This window comes from Melanaphis sacchari, unplaced genomic scaffold, assembly GCF_002803265.2.
Source record: "Melanaphis sacchari strain LSU unplaced genomic scaffold, SCAv2.0 Contig2_pilon_pilon, whole genome shotgun sequence".
NCBI classification, from domain to species: domain Eukaryota; kingdom Metazoa; phylum Arthropoda; class Insecta; order Hemiptera; family Aphididae; genus Melanaphis; species Melanaphis sacchari.
In genome coordinates this window covers 2,000,764-2,014,236 of record NW_020271173.1, presented here as the reverse complement: position 1 = coordinate 2,014,236, position 13,473 = coordinate 2,000,764, and the positions used below count along the sequence as shown (strand labels likewise).

The window sequence follows — 13,473 nt, the reverse complement described above, 5'->3', positions numbered from 1 at the left end:
TGCACACAAAGCTAAGTCTAATATAATATAAATACTGCTGGTACAACGTACAGGAAATAAATTCAGTTAGTGAGCAGCGGAATATTATTTTTTTAATTACATATTGTATCGGCTGTTATTTTAATAACACAAATTCAAAAACCACGAGATGAAAAAAATATCCGTAAATATTGTTTTCGAACCAATCGAATCATTATTCGTTTACAAAAACTGTTAATTACATTAATAACATTTTTTATAAAAACACTCTAACTGTACAATTTACACACGTTTATATCAGTGGCATAGTCCGGGGTTTTCAATAAATTTTGTATAATTTTCAATAGGTTGGCACTAAAGATAATTATTAATAATTATTAATGATGGGTAGCGATATCGATATTGAAAATTTTTTATTATTATATAATTTTTTAAAAATCATATTTTATTTGCTGGTTTTAAGGCATCTAAGCTATAATAAATTTAATTATTTTGAAATTTGTAATACAATTATGTACAATATTGGTTTGCCAATAATATCTAGGTATTAAAATAAAGCATTTTATTAGCATTAATAAAGTAAATGAGTTTAATTTCTTAGTGTGATGTAAATTTGGTTAAGTGAAAACGATAAAGGAACTTCAATATCACGATATGAAATCAGTAAATTTTGAACGATATTAGTATTTGAAATTATATCGTTGTTCGTCACTAATTATTATACTTATTAGATGTCCAGATATAATACATATAATACGTTCTGGCATCTTACTGAACTGAATAATTTTTAACAACTTTTTATTTATATAAATTTAAAAAGCGAGCAATAATTCTTTTTTTACATTGTCATATTCAGCAGGAATATAGCTGCTGAAGCCTGAAGAGAGCTGAGAGACAGGGTTCTTTACCATTTTTTCTTAAAATCAACAACTTTTATTAATATAGTAATAATAGTATTTAGTTTACACATATATATAAATTCGACTTCATGATTGTTAAATTATTGATGTGTCAAGCTGATCTATAGGATTAGTATTAGGTATACATTTATAGGTACTTCTAAAATATTCGACAGTTATTGCTATGTCTTACAAGTCTTTGAAATATGACTACATAACTGTGTGTTGCTAATATATATTTTATATATCTATCTAACGTATTCCTACATTATATTATGATATTATAATACCAATACCATGTCTGTATATGTATTGACGTATATATAGCATTTAATGTGAATATTGGATATCAAATTGGATCTAATTTGTACTTTGGAGAGGTTAAATTTAAAAATTCCCAATACTTATTTTTATCATCGGAAAAAACAAACAATTATGAAAAACGAGAATTTTTACGCAAATCCAATTTTTAACAAAATCGATTCTGTTTTTTTTCCTTATGTAATTAAAAAACGAATAACCATAGGTACTTAGAATTTTCACCAAATGTTTAAGTTACCATTTTTTATTTACGATAAAATTATTAAAATATTTCAACTATTTTTGAGCTCTTTGTAAACAAAAGAAATTTGAAAATTTTTAGTTTTTTTTTTTATGAATATAGAATTAATAATTACTTTTTGGGTAGAAAATCTATAGCTGCAATATTTTTTTATAAGCGTTTAAAGTTAGAATTTTGACAAAATTTATAAAAATCGCGAATTATTTCGTAGTTAATTAATAAACATTTTTGTTTTTATACATATGATTTAAAAATGTAATACATAAGGTTTTTTTATTAGTTTTTTAACTTATATATAAAAAGAGATTTTACCGGAAACCTAAATCAATTTTTTATGAGCATTTCAAGTTTAAATGTGTACAACATTCGATATTCACCCGTAAAATAATTATTTCTCCTCAAACATTTCTGATATTTCATTGTATTTAAAAAAAAAAATAACAATGATAAATATCTATAAATTATAATTTTCACCGAATGTTTAATTATTTTCATTATATGATAACATATTAGTTATTAAACATAATTTTTTAGTTTTTTTCTATACATTTTGATAAAAAATTATTCGTTAGGTCAAAATTTTTGAAATTTAATACAAAATTTCACAGAAGTTGCTTTTTAGTGTGTACAAACATTAAAAATACATAGGTAGTCACAATTATTTTTAAATGTATTTGAAATTAACATGTCAACGAAATTCGACAGGTTAGGTTTGCAAACTGTTTTGTAGTTAAAAATTCATAACTTTTTTTTTGTACCTAAATTTTGAAAATTTATGTTAAGATTTCTTATAAGTAATTCATAACATAAAATCTAAAAAATGAATAGTCAATTATTTTTGGACATTTTAAGTTCCAATTTGGATGAAATTACTTATTTAAACAATTATGTAATAACAATATATTAATTATTTTAATTTAAAAAAATATATTTGTGGGAACTTAAACTTTTATGTATTTTACTATACTCGATAACATTTTAAATTTAATTTTAAATATTATTTATTTATAGGTACTATTAATCTATTTTTACTGTTTTATAATATATACAGAAAAACATTATTACATTTTGAATATTATTATATAAGTTGATATAATATGGAAAATTTATTTATTATTATAATAATTAAATCCTAATAATATAATAATAAATGTAGTATTTTCAAAAAAAATTTGATTAACTTATTTTTATACTAAAAGTGAAATAAATAACTTTAATAGCTATAATATCACAAAATATGCTTATTAATAATTTGATAATGACTGATAGACTGTCACTGCTCACTGCTCAGAATCGTTTTCATACACAATAATTTTTATTGAATTCAAATTTAACACACAAATAAAAGTAATCCACCCGATACTTTATGTACAGTAGAGAGGTACCCACTACTCACTAGTGTCACGACCCACTATCTTTTAAAGTTAAAGCTACAGGTTGAAAATTATTTTTATTTTTTTTTTAAATAAATGTTATCTAACAAGTCTTATAGCATAACCAACGCATCTGTAATACATTTGAGTCAGTATTAAATTTATTAATTTTTGCAGTAAAAGAAAAATAATAGGTACCGGCATAATTTGAATTGATGCGTAACCGTATATTTGATTTATTGAGTTAACATGAACAATCATGACTATATACTTTACTTGATTAGAGGCGTTTCAACTAAAAAATTTTCAACTGCATTTTTATCGACAAAAAAATAAAATCTATCAAATTTCGGTTAGTGGCATTATAAATAATTATCGTCTTTCACGTTTAGTATTATTAAGCGATGTTTTTTTGATATTTTAATTTTTAAACTACATATGACTATGCGAGATATTAAAAGTTTAAAGTGTTCGTTAACAAAATGTATCACAATGTTCTGGTACATTGAAATGTAATTTTAATTTTAATGTGAAATTATCACATCTCCAAAATACACTTTGTATAGTTTAAAAATTATAATATTGATAACAGCTGACAATTGAGCACAAATAATATTCTTACTTTTATCTTTGATATAATTGATCAATTTACTCTAATATTAAAATGATCAGCACAAAATCGGTTCTACTTATGTACTAACGTAAATTTGTTATGTCAAATGTTTGTAAGGAAAGAACACATGCGAATGAAGCGTCTTAGATAACATAAGTATAAAATATCACAGTCGTATATGACGATCGTGGGTATCACTGGGTAATATAAACTATCTATTATCTAGTAATAATTACTAACAATAATAACTACTCAGTACTCAATACTCGTGGAAAAAAGATTGAAGTATCTACTTCTACTATGCAATTACACCTTACGGCTTACACTCATGACAGTAACCGTTCATAGAATACGTTCATTGCTACAACCGTGAACATGGTTGAAAAATAAAATTGATATGAATTGTTTGCCGCCAAAATATTTTTATCAATTTAACCTATAAAACTGACAGAACACATTAATTTTATTGAAAAACACAAACTGAGTTCCAGGATTTTCCGTTACATTTTCAATTATTAATTATGTTATTATGATTTTAAGTTTTAACAATTCGTAAATATTACATATGTTTTTAATTTCACTTTCACATTTTCACTTTTAAGCTTAATTCCATAAAAATTGAATGTACTATTAATTCATTTGTTTCTATCTATATTAAAAACATTAAATGATGGCTACCAAACAACAAAGCCAAAATGCCATCACTCTCAAAGGGTCTGCGAAATTGGTTATGGACTATTTAAGTAAGCATAATATATGATTTTCTACTTGCTATATAATATAGTATCAAGATTTCATAAATCGTTCTTTATAGATTTTGGAATCAACAGTATTCTTTTTCAACGAGGAATTTACCCACCGGAATCATTCAAAACGGAAGAGCATTTTGGTCTATCAATTCTTGTGTCAACTGATAGTAAAATTCAACAGTTCCTACAACCTGTTCTTAACCAAATGAAAGGTTAGGTTTGTGGTTGAAAATATTTACTTTTTTTATTTTTTTAAATTATATAGTTAATTAATCTATGATCAAATTCAAAGGTATGAATATTATTTCAGACTCCACATGGAGGTTTTATCAATATTTTTATTTCAAAGCAAGTTATGTGAATTTAAAATTTGTAAATTTAATTTGATCATAGAAAAAAAAAAAAACAGTAAATAAAATTATTTTTTTTTTTTATAAAAAATCAGAGTAAAATGAAGATAAATCTACTGGTATAAAGACTTATTAAACTAAAATAATTATTTAATATTTAGTAATTTATGAATATATATAAAAAATAAATCATTAAGTAATTCGATGATGACAATATAGATATATTATATACTCTAAACATTTCTCTAATTTAAAATTACATTTTGAGTCCATAATACTTACATTTCAATGAAATTGAATACTGTGGGATATCATGTAGAGAAAATGATAAGTTGTTTATACAGTTATAAATATTGTATTTTTCTTTATGAAAAATTAAATCAAACATTTTGTACCTAATACATATATACCATTCCTTAAAATATTTTGAAGTAATTTTATTTCAAATAAACTGGGTTTTGGTTATTAAAAGTTATATAGATATGCAAATTACAATTAAAAAAGTATTTTCAAGCTATACCCAGGTATAATTAAAATTGATAAAATATAGTTAATAATTAAAAAAATAATGAAACTTATATTAAAAAGACAATTTCTATTCAAAATTATTTTTTTATTCTTAATTGTTTGTAATTCTGAGTTAAAAATTAATTTTACATTTTTTTTTTTTTTTAGATTGGCTGTTAGAACAAAAAATTCAAAAGATGTCAATGGTTATATCCAATGTTAACACTAAAGAAGTGATGGAACGTTGGGATTTCAAATTGCAGTATGAAGGTTCTGGTGATTCCAATCCAGACTCTGTTGGAAATAAGGATTTATCAATAATCCAAAAAGAAATTAGAGACGTATTAAGGCAAATTTGTTCTACTGTTAGTTTTTTACCTTTACTTGACTGTCCATGTGCTTTCGACTTGCAAATATACACTAAACCTGACGTAGATGTACCACAAGAATGGGCTGAAACTGCTCCTAGCTATATTGCTAATTCTCAAGAGTTACAATTAAGATCATTTTCAACTTCATTGCATAGAATGGATACTGTTGTGAGTTATAAAGCAGACTTTTAAAAAGAATGTCTGTATGGTAATCAAATTAATTAAGTTTTTTTATATTTTTTTAATAAACTACTATTTTAGATAATCATAAGTTAAATAATAATTGTTTTTGTTTATTCCAATAAACTATTTTTTTAATCACAACATTGTAAATTATTTTTTACTTTGGTTTAAGTACCTCCTTACCCAATCCTATAGTATTAAATAATCAATTTGTATTTTCATTTTAATAATATTTTGTTATATTTTTACTCTTTAACTTGTATACATTAATAGTAAAAATATAGTAGAGAATATGTATTACTATGTATTTCCAAGATAAGAAAATATACTTTTGTTTTTAATGTTTTTATATAATAGTACGCATTATTAATACTATAGTAGTTTAATATTCTGTTACTAGAAACGTGTTTCATTATATTAGTAGGTACAACAAAAATTTAATTTTTTTATTATTTCATAATTATTTATATGTAAAATACATAAGTTATATGATATAATAAATAGTAATCAGTATGGATATTCTATGCTGAACAATATTAATTTATAATAAAATAAATATTGTTTTTAAAAGTCCTAAAAATTAAAATCAAGAAAAACATATATAATATATATTAAACTTATTTTATGTTTGAATGTTATGGAATGTAATTTAAGTTTTACCAGCTAGTAAAATAATTTTTGCAAGTACATAATATTATCTATATTGTGCAATAGTTCATTCCTACATTTAAATAAAGATCAAAATTAACCACATCTGCTTAGATTTTTAATAAATTTGTCTATTACATTTTTAAGTTTTAGTAAAAATATTAAAGCAAAACACTCTTAATCAAGTTAATCTTATAGTAGATTATGTATTTCATTTGTTAATTTTTTTTATATCTGCATCATTAAATGGCATAATAGATATATAAAAGTTTTTATGTACATTATTATAATAAATATAATAATCTAAATAATGAAATTTCAAATTTAACTCCATTTATTATTTAAACATTTTTTATTATTATTCTTATTTCCTATTTATACACAATTTAATTGTCTTTACAACTGTGCGTAGTAAGTTTAAAATTAGGTACTTATACATTAAATAACTTGAGTTAACTGATAACAAAATAATATACTTAAAAAGCAAATACAAATTTGTTGATTCATTGTTTATAAATTACAAAACACATTATAGCCTCATAAACGAATAGTATTAAACTGGCACCCCTTTAAAAGAAGTGAAAATCGATGCTTCTACCTCTGCGGCAGACCTGGTAATTGGAAGATTTGAGAAGTCGTCGATGAACATATTATTCTCTATGTCTCTATGAGTTTTCAATGACGACATTATGATGTACGTTTTTGTACACTGTTCGATCTCTTTCAAATGTTTCTCTTCTTTGTAGTATGACGTGACGACGTGAATTTCAACAATAGACAAAACTGTATTTACAATAAAACAAACAAAACTAAATTGTATTTTACTATTTTTAATCTATTATCAATCAGACGTGTGATCCAGTGTCCAGTTGTGTGCATACCATTGGTTTTTATTTTTTTACGTAAAGACATGGAAATGGTTAATCAATTGTAATATATATTTTTTATCCCTCACCCTATTAAAAATATTGGTACCTATACGCCACTGGTGTCACAGTATAATATACTTAATATAAAAAGTCTACGTACAGTTTATCAAAATAAAAACTAGGAGAAGATGACATTCTAGGTTTCCGAAGTCCGTGGATTTGACGAAGAACATATTTCGGTGCACTTTGTGAATGTACATCTTAATTGAAACGATAAAAGCAGTAAGATAAACGATGCAAGTGATCACAATCCAAAAAAATATCTTTGACGGCGCGTTCTGTAATAAAAATAAAAAAATTACCTACATTTCTTGATGATGCATACTCAGGTAGGTACATAGGTATTAGGTACTACAATTACAATGATATATAAGTACCTAAGACCATAGATTTAATATACTAGTATATTGACTGCAGTTTAATCGGTTATAAATATAATATTACCAATTATTTATTAATTTAATACTGGTAGTTGGTACCAATCATGGTAGTAGCAAGTGGTTTAAGATATCCTAATAAATGTTAGCATCTTCATATTGTAGTTAATTTGTAAAAAAAAATTAGATTTCTTAAACAAAATAGTAGGTACCTATACACAATATGTTTTGAAAATCTTTATTAATTAGGAAATAGGTTTAAGGTATTAGGTAGGTATGAATGTATGATAGTATACTAATAAATAAGAAGTCGTCATATCCACTTGTGTTGTTTCCGTCTTACAAATAAAAATACATTTTAACATTTATACATACAACATGTCAACGCATCAAATTTGCGTTTAATGGAATCAATTTTAGAGTGAATGTATTAAACCCGAAATAAGAACATTGTCTGTATTTATATGTCGATTCTTTAAAATATTTTTGATTTTTAAACGAGTTACGGTTTTAATAGAATATGATTAAGAAATAAGAATACCTACACACATAGATTATGCTCTTGGCTGGCTTTACTCGCCATTTCGCCAAGTACCAACCAACTAAAAAGCCTTTTTTTTTTATAAATCTTAAAATTAACACAAGAAATCTAATATTGATTATCATAATAATTATTTGACAAATCATCTTTCAAAACTATTTTTGTATAATAGTGAAATAAATTAAAATAATATATCAATACAGCTTAGATTATGCAAGATATTTTATTTTTATGTAATATTTGACATACTTACTCTTTTCATAACTTGTTTAAAAATTAAAATACCGTAAAAATACCGAAACACTTACAATATACAAACACGGAAGATTGGATAATATTCTAAATTTAAAGATTTAATAATAGATTAATTTATTTAAAAAAAAAAAAACTAACGACATAAAGTTGCTTTTTTTGAATGTAAACTTTTTATGTATAACATAGAATGTGTCTAAGACGGAGACAATAATGAACACCCACACGCGGGTGAGACGTACTCTTAATAATTTTAGGTGCTTAACTTATAGATATTGATTAAATTTTAAGGGTTAATAAAAGTTCCAAAAGTGATAAAAATTAAGGATAACATTTATCTTAGTACTTTGTATTTTTTTAACAATTAAAATATTTTGTAAGAATGTAGGTAGTTAGAAATTAGTATGGGCAAATGCAAACCTCACTCAGTAATAAAGCAAAGATAATGTAACAAGTAGCAACTAGCAGATAATAATAATTTACGATTCGACCTTGGTAATTTCTTCTAATAAAATAACGTTTGGTAAACATGACCCGATTTAATCCATGAAAGTTGCAAGGAACCATGTTAAGAAAACATAAAAATTGTAAATTATACAATACTACAATAGGTAATGGATACACGAACACCTATACTCTCGTAAAATAAGTATAGTTTATACTTTATAACTTTATAAACATACTATTTAAAAATAAATGATTATATAATCATATAATATAATATTATGTACCTATGATTTATTTTAATATGAATAAAAATAATGTTAATATAAGTAGGTACCTAATATTTAATTAAGTATCCTGGTAAATATCTACCTTGTCGTGGTTTCATTTTCAAATGTAGCCTAGAATCTATATAATGTTAAATTAATTTTTAAAAATAAAAGGTATTTGGACTCACTTTGCATGTAATTATACGGTATATCTATTTATATACATAAAGGTATCTAATTTAAAATATTGCGACACAGTTTAAGCATCAAATTGTTATTACATGAAAAACTGAAATAAATCATTTTAGGAACCCCTATGTTATTTTAATCTTGTTAATAAAGTAATGATATTACAAGTTACAAGAAAAAAATAATGCATTGCTTATAGCTCTACAAAATTCAAGAAATTTTAGGATTTTTGTTTGCTTTACTATGAATCAATGAATTAGGAAGCTATTTGTAATTTTGGAAGATACAGGATTTAATATAAGTACTTATATTTTGATTTATGAACAAATTATTCAGGTCTAATTAGTTTAAACTATAAGACTATAAGATGATATAATTTACAAACCTGAAATGTAGATTGCATCAAAGATACATTGGCCAAAAGTTTTAATAGAGTAATTATTATTATGCACGACTGTAGAAAATAATAAACGTCAATATCATCTAAAAGAAAAAATGTACATTTTAAGTTTCAAAGGTAATGTGTTCTTGTACAAAGAAGAACATAATAGTTTATTAGTTAAATAAAAATAATATATAGGTACTCGTATTTTAAACGCAAATTTATTGGGCATTGGTTGTACAGCATATAGATACCGTCACCTATACATAATAGATGCATATTTTGTAGTCATATGCATAATTTGCAAGAAAAAAAATATTCAATAATTATTGTTTTTGATTCAATGAAAGTTATACGAGTATCTTTATAAATTTAATGCAAACAATAAAAATCCAATTAATAAAATAATATTAATTTTTAATTTAAAAAGGTAATATTAAACGTACCATAAAATTGATAAATCTTATTAAACATTTCGTATACAAAAACACTTAAAAAGAACAGGATTGTACAAATCTGAAACAAAATAAAAAGAATACCTCCAAGTAATATTATACATTTATATTTAAGGTAATTAAATAAAAATCCTGTAAAAGTGTTGTAAACATTGAAAGTTCGTTCGAGAAGGATGATTAATGTGATTTTATTAATTTTTATGCTACTAGAATAAGTTTGTTATGAGTTTATGACCAAACTAGGTCTGCTAATAAGTAGCGTCGTGGAAACAATGCGCAAGCGGTCCCCACGGCGTCATCGATTTTAAACTGAAAAAAAAAGGTCTGCTAATAAGTTTACCTACTCTACATATTTGTCTACACAAGTAATTAATTATAAAAATGTTTATAATTTTAATATGTATAATATCTTTTAATTTTTTTTAATTAAGCTTCGATATCTCATGCTATCATTTGTAACATTTATGTTTGTTACTTTGGGTAATGATCCTGTAGGTTTTGTGAACACGTGTTTCCGTATGTGGGACATCTTCGTTGCCAAGAACCCGCGTTATCATCCATCTGAGAGAACAACACGCTAGAAGGCAGAGTTGGGCGTTATTTGAATGAAATTTTATCTAGATAATTATTTAGATAACATTTTATTCAAATAAATTACTATTCGAATGATTTTATTACAATTTTATTATTCGAATAAAAATTATTTGACTAAATTTCAAATATAGAAATTCTAATAATTTTCGTTTATTTTATCTTGGTAAACATAAGGTTGGTAATTAAAAACAGGCACATATTATAAAAATAGTTGGAATTGTATGTTAAGTTACACGATTGTGAATTATTTTATTATCAGAAAAATGTAAAAATATTTTAAATTAACAAATATCTATTAATAGAAGAAAGTTACTCCCAATTTTGTGCGTGTGTTAATACTGTTAATATTATTATTATTGATCAGCAGTTGACCGTAATGTAGATTTTATATTTAATACATAGGTGTCAAGTGACATACTAATAGTATGTCACAGTATGATATATACGACAATAGCTACATCTAAAAAAATGATTTGATTATAAACTATGTTTAATCAAATTAAATAACCAAAAATTACTCGTATAACTATCTTTGAAAATTATTGGAACACATTTTTATTCGAATAATTGTAAAAAAATTATTCGAATAATTAACTAAATAAAATTTTGCGCAATACTGCCGGAAGGTGCTTGACTGCAGCATTATTTAGTTCTTAGGTATGTAATAATATAATTTATAAATTATAATAGTATTTTAAATATATAGATAAATATCGGTAATTAATTAATACTAATATATAATGCATGGTATAATTAATATTTTATAATTTGATTAAATGGTAGCATTTACAGATTAAAAAAAATGTTTCGTTAAAAAATGTAAATAATAATTAAACCACGTGAAACATTGTCTGTAGGTCGATGTCAATGATGTAAAATATTTTTGTTATACCTACAAATCTTATTCTAATAAATATTATAAAATACACCTACCAGTTCGTAAAACGCTACAATTTTTACTCCTGTACGAAGTGAACACAATCCGTAACACGTTTTAAGCATATTAATAAATTAAAATAATTATTATATTAAATAGTAATTTAAAATTAATGTCTACTAATACGTCTATACTCTTATAATATATTAATTTATATACATATATTTATAATAGGCATAGGACGTACATATACTTCTTTTAGCATCGTTTAACCAGTAAAATATGATAGGTACCTAAAACGGCTACAACTGCTTGTAAATTGTGATTGTCCAGTGTCCTACTAAAACTAAAGTGTTGTAGGTAGTAGTCGATAGATAACATGCATTAAACGACTGAAACGGGTTTTTGTCTAGGGAGAATATTATACGAAACAATTCTTGGGTTTTTCATGATACCTAGGCTGTAAGTTATTATTATAACTATATCACATTTTATACGTTTATTATTTACTTTATCGATAAATAGGTATCACATTGAATTTTATCATTATCATGATTTTTATAGCTATTCAATTTTAGGAAGATAATATCACCGCACTATTGGTATTTTTTCTCTGGCTTGTATGCAACATAAAAGAAAAAAGTTTCATTCAAAATCGTTTTTTTATTTTAGGTTTTTGAGTAATCTTTGAGTAAAATTATTACTCTTTAAAAAAATTATTATAGGAAATAATATTTTGATGGTATGACATGTCGGTTTGTTTAAATATTGCATCAAAACAATTTAATATCCAATTAACTCCAAAATTTTTATTTTTTATTTTTAAAGTGAAATAATAATAAAATATAAAAGTATAAAATTGATATGTAAAATCTTCAAAATTATTGCCTTCTATAAAATACTAAAATTATAATTTTAGTAAAAGGTAAATTTATTCTAAGGTTACTAAAAAAATCAAAGATTTTTCTGAACAAATTTATTAGATTTATTTGTTTTCACATAATTATGTTGTAATTTTATTATTAAAGGTATGCAACGTGCGAGTCTAAGTGATAAAATAAAAATATTTTTTGTTGAAAATAGTAGTGTATAAAGATTCAGGTATAGGTGATATATTTGATATAAATAAATAATTCTTATATTTTATAACTTATCGGCTATCTATTCTTCTATAAGATAAATTCCAAACAATAATAAAATTAAGTACCTATTTGTTTTTAATTTTGAGTGTAATGAAACTTCGGACAATGCAATTTAATAAAATATTTTCTGTTTATTTGAATTACAGCCAGTCAATTTCATTATTAATTATTTATTTTTATTTATTCTGAATTGTTGTGTTTGAGATGTATGACTGTATGAGTATAGGGATAACGTATTGGGTATGCATATCTTAGCTCATATTAAAGTGGGATAAATGTCAATCCCAGAGATTATTCCTTTCTATAAAGTATTTGTGTAATGCTCACATTTCAAAAAATGAAGTAATGTTTGTATCACAAAAGTCAATTAATGATAAATTCGTAATAATGTCTTTTCGTTTTATTACATATACGATATAATTTTGGTTAGCTTATATAAATATTTGATAAATTTAATAAAATAAAATACAATAATAAAATAAATAAAGAATTAAACTAATTAATTACATAATTAAATAATTAAATACATTTATTACAAATATAAGAATAGGTCAATCAATTTTAAGTGTTAATTAAAAAGATAACGAGTTTGCAAAATCTACGATTAAAAAAGTAATTTTAAATTTTTCATCCACAAAATCTTATAGTAATTCATATCGATGTTTACGGTTAACTAAATTAATGAAAATGGGAGTTGTTAACAAGGTATTTTTACATACAGTTGTCTGATGACTATTGTTATTGTTTTTTATATATTATAATATGTAAAATATGATTTATAACTACAC

General features: G+C 23.7%; 2 protein-coding genes across 2 annotated transcripts; one reads left to right on the top strand and one right to left on the bottom strand.

Annotated features, from left to right (window-relative positions):
• The first annotated feature begins 4,020 nt into the window (after nucleotides 1-4,020).
• Nucleotides 4,021-5,635, top strand: LOC112595995 (mitotic spindle assembly checkpoint protein MAD2A). Its single transcript, XM_025341428.1, has 3 exons — nucleotides 4,021-4,169; nucleotides 4,241-4,387; nucleotides 5,201-5,635. The coding sequence occupies exons 1-3, from the start codon at nucleotides 4,094-4,096 to the stop codon at nucleotides 5,593-5,595; spliced, it is 618 nt and encodes a 205-aa protein (XP_025197213.1). The 5' UTR covers nucleotides 4,021-4,093; the 3' UTR covers nucleotides 5,596-5,635.
• A 974-nt stretch (nucleotides 5,636-6,609) lies between these two features.
• Nucleotides 6,610-11,900, bottom strand: LOC112596001. The gene is made up of 5 exons (XM_025341438.1): nucleotides 11,600-11,900; nucleotides 10,064-10,133; nucleotides 9,621-9,718; nucleotides 7,264-7,441; nucleotides 6,610-7,017 (listed from the first exon to the last, which is right to left on the bottom strand). Exons 1-5 carry the CDS (start codon nucleotides 11,666-11,668, stop codon nucleotides 6,788-6,790), a joined length of 645 nt encoding a protein of 214 aa, XP_025197223.1. The 5' UTR covers nucleotides 11,669-11,900; the 3' UTR covers nucleotides 6,610-6,787.
• Between the last annotated feature and the right edge of the window lie 1,573 nt (nucleotides 11,901-13,473).